Below are 20,805 nucleotides of genomic sequence, written 5' to 3' on the forward strand. Positions count from 1 at the left end.
CTGTAATTTCATAAAATTAAACGGTTCAAGATGATGCAATTTGCGCCATCTTGAACCGTTTACCTACAATTCACGATTGTGCAGCATACGAAATGCTTTCCATATTGTTAATTAACACAAAATAACCAAAGTTACAGCTTAGGGCTATTGCTGGAAAGCTGAAGTTTGAGACTCCGTGCTTTGACATTTATTATCGTTTGATAGGCTTTTGCGTATATATTGTAGATTAGGGCAACGATTTTAAATCCGGAACAGAGGACCATTCGAGTATTAGCCTACGTCAACAGTTTATAGGGGAGGGAGAAATTCGTTTGTACCTGACAATTGCTAACGATGAGTCATTAATGACGTAAGACCATGCTCGGCTATCACAAAATTGCCTGAAATAGCACCTGTGTATTTACGAATAGTTTTAACTTCTGACGACATAAGCTAACTCGAGAGAGGGGTATTTTTATTCCTAATGATCAAAAAAGGCTAAAATTTTGTTAATATAATATTACATTAACCATACTATCTACATAAATGATTAAAACATTTTCAATTTGTTACACTTATTCTTACATGAAACACAGGAGTCAACTGAAAAATTATGCCTCTAAACATGGCAGCGAGTGCGGATTTTTCGAAAATATGGGTTTTTTTCCATCACAAAGTAATTTTTCTAGTATTTAACCCATTTGAAAAGCCCACTTTACACTTTATAATAGTTGATATTTTCTTTAAACAAACGTAACAAATGATACGTTGGTATAGTTGCCCTTGTACAGTACTTTAATTAGGCACAAACAATGCTTTTAAAATTAAAAACGGCAACGAGCAATTCCCGTTTAAAATTATTGAGAAATTAATTAATCCGTAACAATTAGAGCGTAAAATAAATGGGACCGAACTACATTACTCTCTCTAATTAAGTTTTCTTTTTTCATTAGAAACTTAATCATTTCGTTTTCTTTAATTAATTATCCAACATGACTTTTATATAAGTCGATTTATGCAGATTAAATTAAAAATTGGTTGTGGCATCGAGTTATGAACATTTTTTATTGGTTGGAGCAACTGAAAAACTGGGAATGAACATATTTAAATAATAAAATTTTGATTGAAATGGGTATAAAATTTTATTACTTTTAATATTTAAAAGTAAAACTCGATTAAATTAATAAATTTTAATTAAATTTAAGCAGGTAAGTTGATACTTAATACATGATTCTGGCATCATTTTCCTATATTTTGCTGAATTTAAAATGAGTTTTAAAAATCTTGTTAGTTAATTGTAAAAATGCAATTATTTTTTTACTTTCTATTCTTCATAATTCTATTTTTTTTAAACAGATTTTGTTATAAATTATCATAAAAACTGATAAAATTAAATCTGAATATAAAGAAATATAAAAGAATTTTGCTTTGTTACAAAGTATAAAATTTGAATGTGAATTCTCTCATCAAATTTGTGTATAAATTAGCAAAATTCTCACTTTAACTGAAATTTAAATAAAGTGTGGAATGATTTGATTTTGTTCACATTAATTACAGTTAAAATAACATTGTGAACTGTTTTAAATTTTACTTAATTTAAAAAAGTAATTATTATTTATAACAGCAATTCTGTAGTTGATGAATTTTACTATTCTAAAACAATTTTTTAATTACTTTACCTTACAAACTTTTGTTTATTACATGTTTATTAATGTTTTTTCATAAATTAATGCAAAATTAATAATCTATCATCAAATTGACATGAAAATGGGTGCCATTTTAAAAATATAACATTGAATCCTTTGATACGAATAAATAACCACATCTAGATTTTTTAGATATTATTTCTAATGATTTAAGCACAAAAATAATTGAGTTAATTGAATTTTTAGTATAATTAATAATTTAATTTCTGATTTTTTTCCTAGCTAGATGGCTCTTTTTTTTTCTTCGATGCTTTTATTTTCCATCTTTGTAATGGTATATCCAGACTATCAAACATGTAAGTAACCTTTATTAATTGTATACAAATTCTTGAATTTAGAATTAATTATCATAATTAAACTGTTCAAGGTGCCATGAATGAGTTAACAGGAAAAGGAGAATTTCCAAGAGATTCAAATGGACTTTTATACCGCTGTGAAAGCAATAAGGAATGTGGCAGAATTTGCAAGGACCACGGCAGAATGGAAACCGATGGAAAATGTTGCTATGATAACTGTTTCTGCTTCGAGTTGCAGGGAAAAAATATAAGAAAACTTCCTATTTGAGTTCTGAGTACTCGAAAAATCACTCAACTTGTATGGTGTTTAAGTTAATAAACTGATTTCTAAGTTGCTTCCAATTTGTTACTTATTGTAATAAATGTTCATGCAATTTAATGGTCAGATATGTTCTAAATTTACATTTTCTTAACTAATAGTAATCAATATCCTGTTTGTTTTCTTTCTGTAAGTTAATTCTTGTTCTATAAATGTCCCTCCTATAAAGGAGAAATGCGATAGTCGGACTGAACTCTGGTACATTTTTCGAAACAATTAACGTGATAGATTAGGTATATATACCAAATGTTATCCGGCTAAACCTTCTCTTATTAACAAGTGGGATCACTCGTTCGGTGTGATAAACTTTTCTGTGAGTTATTTTTATAAGTTCTGTAGGTTTTTTGAAGTAGCATACAAATTCTTAACTTTTGCTAGTCTATTTTTAGAATTTTATACGAAAATGGCCGTTTTCAAATGTTTCTGCTTTCTGTTTTTATTCAGCTTAGGTGAGTTTTTCTTGCATTTTTTAAGTTATAGAGAAAATTTCCTTTCTTAACATTTTAATTTTTATAGTTTGGGGTGGTTTCTATCCGAAAGCCGAGAGCGGAGAGTTTTACGTGTGCGGACAAGATGGTAATAAAGTGGACTGTCAAGAGATCTGCAGTAGCCAGGGGGCAATATTTGGTTACTGTCATTGGTTCAAGTGTTTCTGTGAATAATATTTTTGTTAGTTGAAAAATAAAAAATATATAAAATTGTGTTCTTTGTAGTTCTTTGAATATTTTTAAGTAACTGATAAATGTTCATAAGATTTTTTTAATGGTGTGGTGTAGGATAATTTAATGCTCAATCAGTTTTCGGTCTAAATTAAATTTCAAAAAGTGAGGCATTGTTTTGTGCAGTTAATAATAATAAAGTGAATATTAAGAAACAATAAGAATTTAAAGAAATTTCACAGTAAATTAATGTAGCTCTTGGAAATTTTAAAATGTTTAATTAAGCACAAATTAAATAAAATATTTTGATATTCAGTATCTAACTTGTAGTTAGTGAACCTAGACTTTTGTTTCTAGTACAGCTGGATAAAATATAAATGGTGTATGAAAGTTACTGTGCAGTAAGAAATTTGTAATGACATTAAAGTTACAGGTATCTTATTTAATGCTGTATGTATAAGTTGTGCTCCCCACATTTCCACTCTGGTGGATGGTGTTACTGCTTGCTCATAATCTTCTAGTTTTTGGAAGACTTCTTTCCCAGTTGCATAATCTCCTGTGGAATCTGGTCCGTTATGTCTCCAGACCTTGCTCCCTCCCAGGATCTCGGGAGTCTCCAAAGGACATTTCCAGCATTTGCTGTAGGAGAAACCGCAATATCATATGTAAAACTTTACTTAAACTTTTTCCCACTGTATAATACAGAAATAAATTTTTGAGGACATATTTTTCTTCTTTTCATAAAATAAAAATAGCTTACAAAAATTAGTACGTTGATAGGATATTTTTGATCGTTTCCATTTATTATCAGGCACCTGTGAGATTATACATGAATGCTGAATATATACAACTTCCTATGTTAATGAATTCAGGATCTTTTCAGATATCTCCGAAATGAAAAGTGACTTTCTGATTAAAAAAATCCTTCACCTTCAGTCCAACACATTCATATATTGATAAATCACTTTTCTTGTGACAGTATGCCATATTGTGTATATTTTTATTTTTAATATAGTATAGTTTCCTGTCTTCTTTTTTTGTTCCATTGTCTATCTTTTCTAGAATGTTCCTTCTTAACTCTTTCTCCTTGCATGCTGGTGACTCATATATAGAACAAAAGAAAAGAAGCTCTGCGGGCTAAGCAGTGAGAACAGACACTTTTTGGCTGGCCATCCAAGCAAGAGGACATGAACATGTCACTCTTCAGGCTGTGTATTGGCAGTGGCTGGAGGTGAGGAGAAGCTCTCATGATTCTGAGTTCAGGTATGGCAAAGAGAAAAAATAGAGACTAACAGAGAATACCAAAGAGATACTTCCAGAAAAGACAAGAGATTTTTTTTTTCTGTAAGAAACCAGGATCAAGAGTGTCACTACACCTAGGACTATGTAGAACAGGTACCCAATTTCCTATAAACTTCTCTCTTAATTCTTTCTTATTCAGTGTTTAATTAGTATTAAGGTTTCAGAATTAATCCTTTTTATTTCATTGTCATGATGACATCGATCAATAATAATTGTTGCAAACCTAATATTGGTTGTGGTTCTTCCCTACTGTTTAATCAAAGTTAGTTGTTAGCAAAAATCTGTACAAATTCTATAAATCTGTGGACTGAAGAGAGTTGGAATCCAAAGGACCTTGTTTATCAAGAAAATAAAGATTTTTCTTTGTATATGTATCTTCATATGCTCCCTTTTGCAATGAACACATTCTCTTTGGATACAAGTTTTAGAAGTTATATAAATTTTATGTTGTCATCTGAGAATGGATTAAAATTTGAAAATGTTAATAAACAAAATTTAAATGACTTCTAAAGCCTACATCTGAATAAGACAAATGTAATCTTGAGATATAATGTAACTAAAAGAAATGATTTGGCATAAACAACTTGAAAAACAAATGACAAGCCTTTATTTTTCACAAGGATTCGACGAGCAACCCCGAACAAGACATCTCGTAGTTCTGGTGAAAATACACCATGTACGTTACATTAAGGAATGCAATAAATTTCACATCACCAAACATTTATAACAAAATAATAATAGACACAAGAACCAGATTACAGGAGACAAATTCAAAAACTTTTTCAAGAATTATTTCTTGTAACAATGATGATATCAACTACATAAAATTACACAAAAAATTTTTTTATATATATTTGTGTATATATATATTTATATATTTATTTTTGTCGTCCGAACGTTGCCTTTTTCTCCACGGTTGAACATTTACGCACAAAAAGCAAACATTCCGTAGATCTGGAGTGAAAATATGAGATTTTAAAGACTATGCAACATGTTACCGCACGACACGATGCAGCCATTACTACAATGTTCTTTTTTTTATTTTTTTAAGTCATTTTTTCAAAAGCTATGGTTATTCTCCCATCAGTCGTGACGACACTGCAGTTGCATGCAAAAAATTGATTTCTAAAATTTCGTATTTAAATAGGCAGTGTAATATCATGATTTACATAATGCTTCCAATGGACTATGACAAAAATAAACAAAAGCAATTCTAAAATCATCATCATCATCATTATTATTATTATTATTATTAAAATTCAACATTTAATAACAATGTGGAAAAATTTGATAAAACTAATTCATTACACATTATTTTTAATTGGATGAATTTTACAAAGCATCCTTGTAGTTATTCTCTTCTAATAAGGCATTTTTCCACCTTTCAAATTATACTACTACAAGAGAAACAAAATTGAATCGGACTTCCTTAAACTGAGCTTATAAAGAACGTCATAATATCATTTTTTTCATAATGTACATATTCAACATATATATATGCATACATGGGTGTTTTTTTATGTGTAACATATATATGTAAAAAAAAACATATAGCGTAGGCGTCACCGATATACTTAAATATTTCTAAATACGGAAATTTCTATCTCAACAAATAAATCTATATAGAAACCTCACATAGGAATTATGGTTCTACAGACCATATGACAACAATTAAAAATGCGTATTTTAGAATTATAGAATTCGTACTTTTTTATGTACTCTATAAACTTGCAATGTTTTATATATGCAAAACATTTTTACAGTATATATATATATGTTTGTGTTGTGTTTGTGTATGTCTATATGTATATATAATTTGATGATGTTTAATGCAAAACCCCTTACCAATACAAATCTTAAAGCTATTTCAAATATTTTTCCTTCTCATATAAACAACAGGCATGATTGTTGAAACTGCTTATAATAGAATACAAATTAAAACGAATGAGAATAAGATTTTGAATAACGGGCAAAGCATAATTCCTTTACGAGACCAAAAATTTTTGACCCAAACTGCAGCAAGTATGCTTTTGAGTTCCCATTACATTCGAATTTCGACAAATTTAAACTTTTTTAAATTGACTGCATAAACAAAATAAGCAAATAACAGATATATTCTATGTAGCCAACTAATTATAATACATAAAACTACAAACATACTATATAATTCAAATTTAAAATATGCAAGGTGTATTAAGCTCAATGTAAAATGCTCTTGTGATTTCAAAAACAAAAAACAAACTGGACTTTATATAAATCTATTATTCAATTTGGCACAATCTTTGTTCTTACAACTTGTAATTACTTCTTTATTAATTATTTAATAATTATCCTAATGACATATAATTAGGAAATTCAGAATGCAAAGCAACAAAGACAATTTAAACTTTTCCATATTCAAGAATTCCTGTACATGACGTTCAATGTGTTAAGTACAACATATCATAGCACTACTAATAAAAAAAATTTTGGGTACATTTTAAAATCTCAATTACATGACCTATTTCCTTTATAGATTTGTCTAACTGCTTTTTAACTGTTGATAAAAACTGATATTCTTCTGATGTAGAATGTAATCAAGCACTAATAAATAAAAAAATTCTAGTTATATTTTGTAATTTACAGTCGTACAACTTTCAAATATCGCTATCTGTAGCAAGCAAATACGGGAAGAAAACTTCACCCTTAACTGGAAAACTGAAATATTTGGAGTTGATTTTTTTTACGTTTAGTTTTTTTATATTTGTTTATGGAAAAATTACATGTAGTTAAAATAGTGATTAAAATTACAAATTCAATGACTGGATAATGTCTTCTTTTACACCGGCGATTCTCAGACTGTCAGCCATATTTTCTCTGTGTTCCTGACGCTCTTCATCCGTCATCTGGAAGTTTTCAAATTCTCGTTTTGCCTCTTCCTTTTCGGCCTTGCTCCAATTCACTCCTCTCGAAAAAATATTCTCTGCCTGATTCATTTTTACTCTACGTACTCTTGCTATGGCTCTCACGATTGCCTGCCGACAAAAAAAGTAAGTTATAAAACAAATATAAATTGCATAAAATTAATGTTCATCTCGAGGCAAACTGGTGAAATTTTAAAAAATTTACTACTATTCCTTGAGAAGAGTCAGCACAAATATGTAAATAATAAATTATCAAAATTTTATATAATTTGTGTGCTGAAATAAAATTGCTGAATGTTCATTAATTCAAAACTTAAACCAACTTTTCAAAAAATTAGATATAAAAATCCTAATATTTTAAATATCAAACTCCAAAATCTCACAAAGACAGCCTGACAACAATTTGTTGATGCTGAGAAATCTGAATGTGAAAATAGCTTACACAATTTTCTGATACAAAAGTTTAATAAAATAATATTGCTTGATGTGATTTTGCATCTTGTTACCTTTGTTACAATATATACTATTTGGACACACAAATTTTGGTAAATTGTTCATGTTTTATTTTTCGGATGTTATTTATTACTACTGTTAGTGTAAGAAACAATTTAGAGATAATATTTTATTGCTTGGTTTCCTACTTTTCCAGGGCATCTATCCAAGGACACAAAGGACGTCCTTGAGTATTCCTTATAATTAAATATCCTGATGTCCTGAGAAAGTAAGAAACCAAGTAATGATAATAGTTTTCCCTCATTCATGACCTCAGGTAGATGCAGTGACTCAATTTCATATCATTACATATTACAGCTAAAATGCACTTGGATGAATGGAATGTGAAGGTTCTACAAAAGTAAATTTCACTTTAATGTCATAATATTTACAGAGTTTGCAACAGAACATAAAAAAATAACAAAATCAATTTTCAGACATGTCAAAAATATGACAACACACAAGTATTTTTTGTTTTGCTATATCAATTTGTATTACCACCTTCTTTTTCAGACACTCAGCTAAGCATTTTGTTATGCTTCAAGTTAGTTTTGAAAGGCACTTGTGATGTAATATTCCAAGCATCATATACTGCATCTTGGAGATCATTAAGGGATGAAAATTGCGTGTTTTTGTTATACATTGCATGAACCATTTGTCCTGAAATGTTTTCTGTAACGTTGAGGACTGGTGATCTTAAAGACCAATTCAGCAATTGGTCTTCAAACAAATTTTTCCATCCATTATTTGGTCGCACAAGATGTGTGATAGGTTGTATTATCCTGCTGAAAAATTTCTGTCCAGAAGCCATTCATAAACATACAATTACACATCCAATACTTCTATATATTTCTTTAAATTCACTATTTTAGGAACTACTAAATTAGTCTTTCCTCTTGATGACAATACACTTCACACTATCATGCCTATTTTGTTGTCTGCTCATTTGAATGTTTGGTTCTTTCCTTAAATCATTTTAACAGCAATGCATGCCAACAGGGCCATTAAGTTGAAACACTTCATCATATAACACACATTTTCCCACTATACATTGTCCTCCATTTGTTTGGAAATGGCCGCTCTGTGTTGTTCTTTAAGCAATAGAATTAGAACAGGTTTTCTCTTCAATTTTGCATATTCTGCATAAGCAGATTAATGGAGAACATGGATAATAGTGATACCCAAAACAGGTGTTGATATTTGATTAGAAATTTGGCTAGCAAACATCTTGTCATTGGTTTCTAGTGTAAATATCCATCTAATGTTCCTTCCATTTAACTTCTTTCTCCTTCCTATCATGTCTTGATAAATTTTTGTTATTCTTTTTAATACATTTCAATTGCTTCTTTGATCTGTTGATTTCTTCAGCAATGGTGCTAATTAATTTTCCTGCTCCATTAAGTTTCCAAACTTCACTTTCTCCCAACTACTTGCCACAGGGCATTTTGCTTGTAGTAAACTGTTTTATCTAGTCACATGACTGAATTGCCAATATATGCAAATTAGTTAAAAAGAGTATGTAAATATCAAGTCCAACTAAAAAAAAAAAAATTGTCATACATGCTGTCCTTATACTTTTGGACATGTCTTAAAATTAATTTTTGTTATTTTTTTTAGGTTCTTTTGCAAACTCTGCATATATTGTGATGTGACATTAAAGTGAAAAAGTACTTCTGTATAACCTTCACATTCCATTAATTTAAGTGTATTTTAACTGTAATTAGAGATAACATAAAAATGATGATGTTCTTATAATTATGAGCAGGAGTGTATTAGCTAAATACAAATGCACAAGAGTATAAACAACACTAGAAAAAAAAATCATTTTGTATCCTGAAAGTAAACATTAATAGTACCTCTAATTAATTTTGGCATGCTGATTTTGGGTTCTCCATTTAAATTTTTCCATCATGCATTGTTTTTGAGATAAACTTGACATCATATCTGCATAATTTGAGTAATTTATACATCACTGTGCAATGGTTTGGTCTTAAGAGTTTCATATAAACTCACATTCAGCTAAAATTCCTGTGAATGGCATCTTTTTGTGTATTTAACTAAATTAGCTTGAAAGATGTATTTACTGCATGATGGAAATAAGTGGTATTCAATTTCCCTGGTCCAAGCTGTAGGAGTGAAGAAAGCATAGGATACACTGGCTACAATACTCACTGAAATCCACAAAGATGCATGGTATGTCTGCAGTGATCTTAAAGTTGTTGCACTACTTTTCAGCCTGCAGGGAAGTTACATACTTCCAGTGTTAATGGGAGAGCTGCAACCCATTCCATGAAGAGAAATTAGCTGAATCATAATAATTATACACCAGGTGAAAGGTTTGAATAGTTGAACCCAGAAAGATAATACCACTCACATTTTATATCCAACTTGGTCTAATGGTAGCATTTGTGAAAGTTTTGGACAAGAATGGAAGCACTTTCCATGAGAAAATCATTTTTCTCGTATATTTTCCCAGATGAGTGAGTCTAAGGTTACAGGAGTTTTCTTAGGGCTCAAAATAAGAAAACTGCCCAAGAGCAGAATTTGAAACAACAATAAATTTCTCACTGTAATATGGTTGCTGTTTATTTGATTTCTGAGAATAAATGAATAAATTCATTGGAATTGGAAACACACAAATAGATTGCAATTGCATGTGCTGGTTTTCTTGGAAATACAAAACAAACTCCATTGTATGGACCTTATGAACAATCTCCTGCACAGTTTCAAGAATCTGAATTGTTGAATGTCTCTAAAGCTGCACTTTCTCCACTCACTCCTGGATACTTTTTGTGCCCTAAGTGGTGAGCAGACAGAACATTTCCATTAGGATCTCAACATGATGAAAAAGCATTATCAAGGTTAATGTATTCTATTATGTTCTCTTACTACTGTTGGTTTTTATTCTGGAAAATGAATAATTTGTAATATAAGAGGAAGTCAACAGTATGCATTTTCAAATGTAACATATAAGTAGCTTGTTTGTATCTTTTACTGTAGTAAAGAATATTTTGTTTCATCCAGAATACAGATTGAAAGTTAAAACTTGTTGCCTAAAATAAATTGGTAGTGGGTTATTCAATGGTGTAGCTGTCATGCATCTCCAACCCACCTTCATCAGGACTTTTCTGTACGAACTAAGATAGGATTTGGTCCCATGAGAAGGGATTCAGGATGCATGGCAACCATGCCATTGAATAGCCCATTACTATCTACACTCTTGTGTGCTTGTATTTAGATATGTCTATATCCTGTATATATATGCAATTAAATTACTTGTCAATAAAATTATATATGACGTGTTAATGTTTGTGTATTCAATCAAAACATACAACGATATATTACAAAGGATATACTCACACATGCATTTTATAAGTCTGAAATAAATGATATCATTTATGAGCTTATTTCAAAAAAACAAATTTCTATTTCTATTCACTCAAAAATGAGAAAAAACTCCGTATCTTTTAAGAGAAAATTTTTTCATTTGCTGTATTATCTTGTAAAATAAATAAATTAATAATAATTCTTAATTTGATTAAACTTTTACTCAAATAATCATCTAATGTGCAGTAAAATCTAATAATATAAAGTCAAAAATAACAATTCTTATGTGCACAGCTGAGAAAAATTACAAATTTATGACCATGACTATGCATTTGCTGAGAGAATACTCTTAATAACTAACATTTTCAGCCTACTCCTATAGGCCATCATCAGGTTTCTGAAACCGTTTTTAGAAAATGTTCCATGAATAGAACATTCCATTTAAATTCCAGTCAAAAATAACTAAGAATGGTGGAATACTGGATATGGCAATGTGGCTCTGTTATATTGCCATATCCTCACTATAAAGTTATCAACATTTTTTATTTTATTAACTAAAAGCAATAATAATTATATAGTTTGGGTTAAACATTTTTCACCTTTTACCACAGATGCTAAACTTTGTCATTACATGGCTGACTGAGAGTTAAAGAATTTGAAATAAATAAAAAATTTCATATAACAGTTATAAATTTATTACACAGATTTTAATAAGCTTACCTCTGGAACCCAAACTTCAAACATGTAAGCAACAACATCAAATGTATCTTTATATTCACATGATGATTTGAACAATTGCAAGCAATAATCATATATTTCTTCTTGCTAAAAAGAAAAAATAAATAAATAAAATTAGAATGCTCAATGAAATATGATTATAAATTTTTGTAAAACTATATTTTTACCTGTTCTTCATCATCAATTGGTCCAAACCATGAAACATGTTTTAGTTTATTTCTCTCAGAAGCAACATTACTATGGAACAATTTATGTCGTTCACTTGGTATTGTACTGCGATACACACCTAATAAATGAGTCTAAAAAATGAAAATAATTTGTTTATGATAAATTATATTGAATAAGTAAAAATACAAACTGTACTAACAAAAATGAGCATACAAGATTTCTTGTATAGAAAACAACAAATTACATGAACAAGTTTTCAAACTGGTCTTTTTTACCCAGATTTTTATCATGAATTAATAAATACAAACAAGTAAAAATGAATGAATGTTTTACTTTACTAAAACGTTTCAATAAAACTTGTTTTTATATTAACACATTTAACAAGTTTTGATGTATCAAAATATTTTAGTTTGAATTTTTTTAATACAAAATGTAGACAAAAACTAGACAGGCATTCTTTTGTTTCTACAACTAAAATATAACCTTATAACCTATTAAGAATAATGTCAGACCTAGAACTGCCAGAAAAATTTAATCTGACAATATTTGCCATTTGAACAACAACTGTACTTATACAATTCAAGTTTTCTAACTATCATATTATAATACAGCTGTAAAGTTGATACTATTTCAGCCAGATCTTTATCTGATGGAAGGATTCAATGTTATCTTTTAAAATCTGAATGGAACACTTATAGAACATTCTATTCTTCAAAGAGCAATGTTTTTCTTGCATTCAGGTCTCAGAAATTTGAAATTTTACTTAACAAATGCTTAAACATCCAAGTTGTTTAAGCATTTAACTTATTGTTTTCTTAGCTTTGATAAATTATTTCCTGGCTTGTGAAAATTTATAAACAAAAATTTTAATATTAATGTACTGTAAATAATTTAACATTTACCTCTATTTTTCCAGCTTTAATACACTGAAGCAGTTTGGCATTCTGATGTTTGCGTCTCTCTTTTCTATTTTGTAAAAAATTATTATTAATGACTGTTAAAATATTAATAAAAAAGTAACAAATCCTTAAAATACTGTATTTACTCACATATAAGACGAGGTTTTTATTAATTTTTCACTGCTTCAAAAACCTAGTTATATAAAACCTATATGCAAGAATGAAGGATTTTGCATTTTTGCAATAAATTTTCTGAACTATGTAGTCGCACTTTTTACCAGACGCTCACCCTCTGATGTTTAAAAACAAAAGTATTTTATCTGGGTCATTTCAATCATTCTTGTATATTGTCGGGAGTAAAGATGAATAGCAATAGGAAAAGCAAAGCTTTTGAATTGAATTCCAAAATCACATGAGAGCCCGGTATAAGTTTTAATCCATTCTCACATGAAAACAGATGATTATTCAGGAATCAGAATTTGGAGAAACTCATAAGTGTAATCTACGGACGGTGAATTCAACTTAAAAATTGGCAAAAAAGGTTCCCAATTGTCCAGCTTTACATGAACAAATTATGTTGTTGATTTTACACGATTTTTCCTTAAAGTTTAAAATGCCAGTAATTTTTGCAAAACAATGTGTGTATTTACACACATTTGATAATATTTTATTTGTGATGAAACAAAATAAAATTAGAATTATATTAATAAATCTAATTTTCTTTATCTTGATCTTTAAAGTCACACATCATCCTATATGCAAGGTCGTCTTATACATGAGTAAATATGGTAAATTATTATTGTAATAGATTTCATAAAAAGTTATTTTATAATTACATGCTTATGAGGAAAAAATAATTTTATCTTATTATTATTATTATTTTTTTTTTAATGTTATTCAAACTTGTTTAACAATAAATTACAAAATGAAAATTAACATAATACCCTGAATTAAAATCCATTTAGCCTAAATAGTAGTTTTGAAAAAGAGGTATCCCTTGTTTAACATTGGATTTGATTAACGTGCAATATTAATTGTGGCAATTCTTTTATATAGGCAGCAACAGTTTTAATTAACGTGACTTTACCAACAGTCTTTACTTAACATAGATATCACATTTGATTAATGAGATTTACACAGTAGTATTGAGACATTAATCGCATTAATCAAGGGATACCTGTATAAAATTTAATTTCAACAATTATTAGTATGACCTAATAAATTCAATAAATATTCTTAATAAATAAAATGTTTACTTTATATAACATTTAATATTTGTTGATACTGCATATAAATAAAAATCAACATCTTAAATTACTCCAATAAGTATGATTTAATGAAAAAAAAAAAACATTTTTGACCCAGTTAATGGATCTTCATAAGTTGTCAAACATACAAATTAAATTTAAAACTGAATAGAATATACACGAGTTACATCTTATAATTGAAATGGGTTGATAATGATAATAAATGTAGAGCCCAAATGGTTCGGAGTTGAAAGTTGAAATTTGGTACACAGTTAGGGTACGTCACAAGAAGGTACACTAAGAAGGGATTTTTTTGAAGTTCCCCCCACAATGGAGAGAGAGCAGATTAAATCTTATCCTAAAGAACTCAGCTTCTACTGTACTATTTTAGATGCAACTTTTTATTTTTAACTACATTTTAGTAGGGTACATCATGAGAATGCATCCTAAGAAAAAATTTTTGAAAATCCCCCGCAGGGGAGAGAAGTGGAGGGTTAAAGTATCTCAGTGAAAAAGGATTAAATATAGTAATGAGATCTACATTAACTCAAGTTTGAAGTTGAAAGTCATGTGATTTGACAATAATATTGTTTTCAAATGCAAAACTGTATATTTAATAATTCAATGAACTAATTTAAAATTTAAATAAAGAACCCGTTAGTATCTGAAGGCATCTCTATTTAATGTTCTTTGATTTTAAAATTTTCATTACATTATTAAAGTGACTGCAGCAGAGTCAGTCAAATATTTATATTTTGTGTTAGTAATGATAGTTACTAATATAAAATTAAAATATTTAGCATACAGTCAACCCCCCTATAATTACGGTCCCTATAATTACGATTCCTATAAAACTACGAAAAAATATACGTATTTTGGAAATGTTGAGTCGGATTAGTGTAGAATTGATTAATTTTATGGAAGAATATTTTTCAATCAGCTGTAGTCCGTAAACTTGACACGTGTCGGGCTGTGATTGGAACGACTTGTAAGAAATCGGATTCCTAATAAATTGGAACGTATCTATATCTTATAGGGGGGTCGACTGTATATGAAAAAATTTAAATGATAAAATCTATTTTTACTTATATTATCAATATTAGTATAAGTAATAACCTAGATCAGGGGTGGTGAACCTATGGCATGTAAGAATAAATCATCTGGCACATAACGTATCCTACGATTTTGATTTATCACTTGTCTTTTTCAATTGGTTTATCATCTGATCATCCTTTCTTCAATCAGCTTTCTTTGCATTTATTCTAATTAAAGTATATTCATTTCATTTCTTTAAATATCATCATTTGAAGTTTGGAATGCAACTTTGGAATGCAAAAACATATTTAAAGATAGGTATGCTTACCATATGGCACACAGGCTTAGAAAGGTTCTCATCCCAGACCTTGATATATTTTAAAACTTTACGTGAAATAGCAGTATATAAATATCAATACTTTTAAAATAATTTATTTCTTGCCCACTTATTGCTAATGATGTTTTGCTTATACATATATAAAAATTAATAGATATGATTTGAACTACAAATTTATTAGTGTCAAATAATCACAAACTTTAAAGAAAAAGAATGGCCAAATCATTAAGGACTGTAAAAACCTTAGTCTGTCATTCTGGGAGATCAATTTTGCATCTGAATAAGACTCAGAAATTTTTCAGTGACAGTCTGTCCTTGATATATTGGCCTGTCTCTTACCATCACCCACAATGGGATAATTACTAACCTCATTTTAGGCCTAGTCAAACTTATGATGAGCCTGGAAAATGGATCTTTCACCCACGGGGAGAAAAGAATTTAAAAAATAAATAAATAACACACACACACACAGAAAATAATTCTATGCATATTCTTCACACTTTTTTGCCATTTTTTACTAATTGAAAATCGAGAAGCAAGAAATACACAAATTATTTTTAAGTGTAGACCAGGAATGGGCAACCTTTTTCTATATAAGGGCTGCATTTGAACTAACACGGGCCACATACAAAAGAAAAGAGAAAAAAAATGTTGGTAAATCACAATTATTTATTCATATATACAGTAGATCCCCCTATAAGACGGTAGATACGTTCCGTTCTTTATGAATCAATTTTGTAGGAATCATAGTTTACGGACTACGGCTGTTTGAAAGGTTTTCTTTCATAAAATTAATCGATTCTAGACTAATTCGACTCAACATTTCCAAAATACGTATATTTTTTTGAAAATAATCCGTATAAACTACGTTATAAACAAAAAATTGTAGGATTACTTACCGAGTGTGTACCCTTTGACTACGCTCGTTGCTAAAGCTTGGTTTCGTCGCGGAACAGCGCATCAAATTGCGGCCGCGATTTCTGATATTATTTTTCTGCGAAAACTTCGTTGACCTTTGGAGACATCATTAATATAAATAATTTTTATGGCCGTTAAATAAGAAATGTTTCTTTCACAAGAAATGTATAAAATTACAGTACTAAACAGACGATAGGTCGCCTAACTCGCCGTAGCGTGACGCTAGACGGCGAAAAATATATATTTAATTATAATAAAGTTACAATAAATTAAGTTAATATATAATTATATATACAGTACCTAATTTATATATAATTAATATATAATTATATGTACAGTACCTAATTTATATATAATTATATGAACAGACGATACTAAACTCAATTTATCCGCCTAAACGTCCGTAGCGTGGCGCTACGGACGGCGGGAAAGTAGTTCGGCTGCCTGATGACGTTTTACGTATTATAGGAGTTATTTTTACCGTTGTTTACGGATACTGCCACAATTTTTATAGGAATCATAACTATAGGAAACGGTTTTATAGGGGGATCTACTGTACTGCCACAATTTTTATAGGAATCATAACTATAGGAAACGGTTTTATAGGGGGATCTACTGTAATTATAAATTAGCATAGGTATACTTAATTTAGCTTCTGGAACTGATGTAAATGTAATATACCAGAAATATTTGGTTAAATATTAGTCACTGCTAGTTTTAAATTAGTTTCAAAGCAAGTTTATTAGCTGATGTCTTGTTTTAATTTTTACTAAATACATTGAGAGTAAAACTATTCACATACGTAAGTTGTAGAAAATAACATTTGAATTTTTGCTGCATACTTCTTTAAGCTGGGAAATTGATATATTTATTAATATTTTATGCGATGTGGCTTGAGGGCCATGGGTTGTCCATCCCTGATGTAGACTATCAGTATTTATTCTTACAGGAAATCCTGACTGACTAACAGAAGTCATGATTTTATAAGATAATTTTAATATTTAAAAAATGTTGCATACATATTTTGAACTCTCACATCAAATAGTACACAGCCATTTTTGATAAGTGTGTAAAGATTTTTTCTCTTCATAAATCTGCTAATCCATCCTTGACTAGCCTTAAGCTTAAGGGAAGAAATATTTTGTGTCTGAGTAATATTGCAAGTCCATGATTGCTACATATCACATGTTACAACACATCCACTGTTGTGTGTTTCTTCAACATATCATAACAGTTTTCCCTCAAGTTCAGGATACTTTCCAGTCTTGGGATCATGAAATGTCCTCACATTAAACTTTGCATTGTTTAAAGCTTATTTTTATTTTCAGTAGCAAACAAGTGCCTCACTGACACCAAATTTTTGTTCGACCTCTCGATTTCCACACTGTTCTGCAAAGATTACTTTAATTTTATATTTAGTTTTAAACTGTTATTTTTTCTTGCTATCTCACAAAGTTGCAGTTAACTCTACTTGGTATGACACTAAGGAACCTACTAAAGTACTATAATGCATCACAATTAACAACTGTCCTTATTCCCACCCTCATAGCCTCTAGCAAGTACAAAGATACTGTACTCTTAATCCTATACAAAGGAACGAGGGTAAACAAAGTGCCTATATAATATAAAAATTCTTGTTGGATGACTCATGTCCTATTTCCTACACTAAATGGTTCAGAATGAAGAGTCTTTCATTTTCCATGCAAAATATTCAAATATTTTGTTTTCCCTAAAAAATTTTCATGCAAATACAGTGGTACCTCGGGATACAAAATTAATCCGTTCCGAAACTGAGATCGTATCATGAAAATGTCGTAAGGTGGATCATCTTTTCCCATACGATTACATGTAAAACCAAATAATTCGTTCCAACGCGAAAAACATACTCAAATTAAAGCCAAGTAATACATTAAAAAAAATAACTGTAGTAAGAAAAACAAATGAAAAATGCAAACTAATGTAACGTCGTATGGTGAGTTTTTGTTCGTATCGTGGAGCAAAAATATGTTCTAATTTCATGTCGTATCCTGAAAATTTCGTATGCTGGGGCGTTCGTAACCTGAGGTACCACTGTACAAATGCGAAAAATATTTGGTGGCAAAAACATGGTGTGTATGTGTGTGTCAAAAATATATACTCTATAGTATAATACTATAGATAAATTATTGTAAACATTTTCATAACATGAACAACAACAAACAATCAACAAAATGTAAGTCCCAAAACCAAAATTATATATAAAATAAAAACTTATACAGACCATGAAATCAAATTTATGGAGATTTGTCACATGGAAAGTGTAATGAAATACAAGTGAAAAATAATACAGGAAATCATCGTTAATTTGAACTCAGATAGTTTGAAATCCCATTAGTTTGTAACTGTACTTTTGAGCTGGCAGGAAATATAGAGATTTACATGTTAAGAAATTTGGTTAGTTTGAAATATGGCTATTTCAAAATTTAAAGTGAAAATTCTGTCCAAACTGTAATAACAGCATTAATTTGTTATTACAGTTTGGACAAGTTTTATTATTTTAAAAATGTTACATACATATTTTGAACTCTTGTATAGGATTAAGAATACAGTATCTTTGTACTTGCTAGAGTTTTAAATAGACCAAGAACAACTCTAATCTGGCCAATATAACTTGGCTTTTACAGTAACACATTTTCAGGTGTCACCTTACCCATGGATTACCTTTTTCCCCCCTCTTATCTCATAAAATATGGCCGCTTTTTGGGATTTCAAGATTGGGCTACGAGTAGCAGATTCACATATTTGTAGAGCTCTAGGCTACTACATTTTGGGCCACTTTAAAAATAATTTGAGCTACATCTCAAAGAATTCTGCTTAACATTTTATACAACCTATCTGGCAATCTGGTTCTCACCCGACTAGGGTTTCTCAAACGGGATTCCGATTGTTTTTTTAACCCGGGAAATATCCCGGGAAATCCCGCAAATTTCTTAAAAATTCATTTTTTTTCTTATTTTGCGTTAAGGTTGAGGAATTTTGCGAATAGAAAGCATAATTAACTCATTCACTGTCAGAATACATTTGTATTTATTAATTTTAAACCTACCTATTAGTTTTTTAAATTTTTGCTCGTTATAGCATGTCACAAATGGTCAATAATCAATATATAGCTTATTTGTGGCAGGACTATAAAAATTCTTTACTTGTCGGAACCTGTAATATCTGGAATAATTGTGCTTACGCTGTCTTGAGTTTTAACCATGCCCAGTAGCTTCAATAAATGCCTGACGCCAGATTGTGCAAATTGGGCAAGGATACAAACGAGTACAAAGTCTGCAAGTATGAAGTTTTTCTTCATAAACCTGATTATTAAAGCCAAATGAATTGCCGAATTATCGAGCTCTAAGCTTGATGCCGCTATTAAAGCAGCCAAGGTAGACAAATCAAGAATACTAGAGAGCGAAAGAAGTACTACAATCTCGAAAACGAACTCGAAATCTTCCAGGCTACAGGTGAAAAAACACATAATATCTGTCTTCTCTTAAATGCATTAAACACTATTCCAATCACATCAATTGAATCGGAAAGGGCATTCTCGGTGGCAAGACTTTTCATTACTAAAATAAGAATTAGAGTGAGTTATCGGAGTATTGACCATCTTTGCTTTTTAAAATCTTATAAAAGTTTGCAATATTTTGTATTATATTTTATTTAAAAAACGAAAATTACCTTCTAAATTAGAAGTTCGTTTTTTTTTTTTAATTTTTAACTCAATTCAAAAAATTTTTTTTTTGTTGTTGTTGTATGCAGTTTCCAGCAAACTTTAATTAATTTTTTTCTATTTGTGAAAATTTCTACGTTATTTAAAGGTAATTTTTATTATAGGCCTATAGACCTTACACAGCATTATTAATATGATTTTGGAGGTTACAGAACTTTAAAATTACTTTAAAAAATGGAAAATAATTATATCATTTGATTTCAAGATATTTTGTATACCTTAAAAATAATTAATTCTATCCCGGGATTTCCCGGGAAACAGTTCACTTTTATCCCAGGACAAGCAAAAGACCGGGAAATGAGAAACCCTACACCCGACATATACTGTTTACCCACAGTTTATTTATATTATTATTAATTAATGAAAATAATGCTCAGTATACATTTCCCTATTCCATTTGCTTAATAAATTACATCAATTATATGGCATTTGGCATACTGTACCGTGTACATGAATATCTTGCGATAATTTGAAATTTGATAATTCAAAGTCATGATTATTTTGTCCCTTGAATTTTGAACTAATGAGGATTTCCAGTATTAATAACTGGCATTATTGAAATTTTTTAAAACGAATAGACTTCTTCACAGAATGAATTTAATATCCTAATCATAAGTCATTTCTGTCTGCAATATCAATTAAAATCTGTCATAAATCTCTGCACAAAACTAATACTACTAGTTCAATACTTTAATTATTAATTAAAATAGAAGAAATAAT

At 29.6% G+C, this 20,805-nt stretch overlaps 1 protein-coding gene and 2 long non-coding RNA genes across 3 annotated transcripts in view; 2 read left to right on the forward strand and 1 right to left on the reverse strand.

Annotated features, from left to right (window-relative positions):
* Window positions 1-710: 710 nt before the first annotated feature.
* Window positions 711-2,193, forward strand: LOC111619830. Its single transcript, XR_002755824.1, has 3 exons — window positions 711-1,111; window positions 1,908-1,981; window positions 2,053-2,193. It is a non-coding gene; the product is annotated as an uncharacterized LOC111619830 (long non-coding RNA).
* A 315-nt stretch (window positions 2,194-2,508) lies between these two features.
* LOC111619854 lies at window positions 2,509-3,002 on the forward strand. The gene is made up of 3 exons (XR_002755832.1): window positions 2,509-2,613; window positions 2,690-2,749; window positions 2,817-3,002. It is a non-coding gene; the product is annotated as an uncharacterized LOC111619854 (long non-coding RNA).
* A 1,843-nt stretch (window positions 3,003-4,845) lies between these two features.
* The window catches only part of LOC111619853 (interaptin-like), a 52,763-nt gene continuing 36,803 nt past the window's right edge, over window positions 4,846-20,805 (reverse strand). Inside the window, exons 8-11 of the mRNA XM_023361677.1 lie at window positions 12,792-12,855; window positions 11,889-12,020; window positions 11,704-11,808; window positions 4,846-7,275 (exon numbers count right to left, since the gene is read on the reverse strand). Of these exons, the coding sequence (XP_023217445.1) occupies window positions 7,048-7,275; window positions 11,704-11,808; window positions 11,889-12,020; window positions 12,792-12,855 (529 nt within the window). The 3' untranslated portion in view covers window positions 4,846-7,047. The remainder of the gene's footprint in view (window positions 7,276-11,703; window positions 11,809-11,888; window positions 12,021-12,791; window positions 12,856-20,805) is intronic.

The sequence above is a fragment of the Centruroides sculpturatus genome, unplaced genomic scaffold (assembly GCF_000671375.1).
Source record: "Centruroides sculpturatus isolate CEXI.00-Female unplaced genomic scaffold, Cexi_2.0 scaffold138, whole genome shotgun sequence".
Taxonomy (NCBI): domain Eukaryota; kingdom Metazoa; phylum Arthropoda; class Arachnida; order Scorpiones; family Buthidae; genus Centruroides; species Centruroides sculpturatus.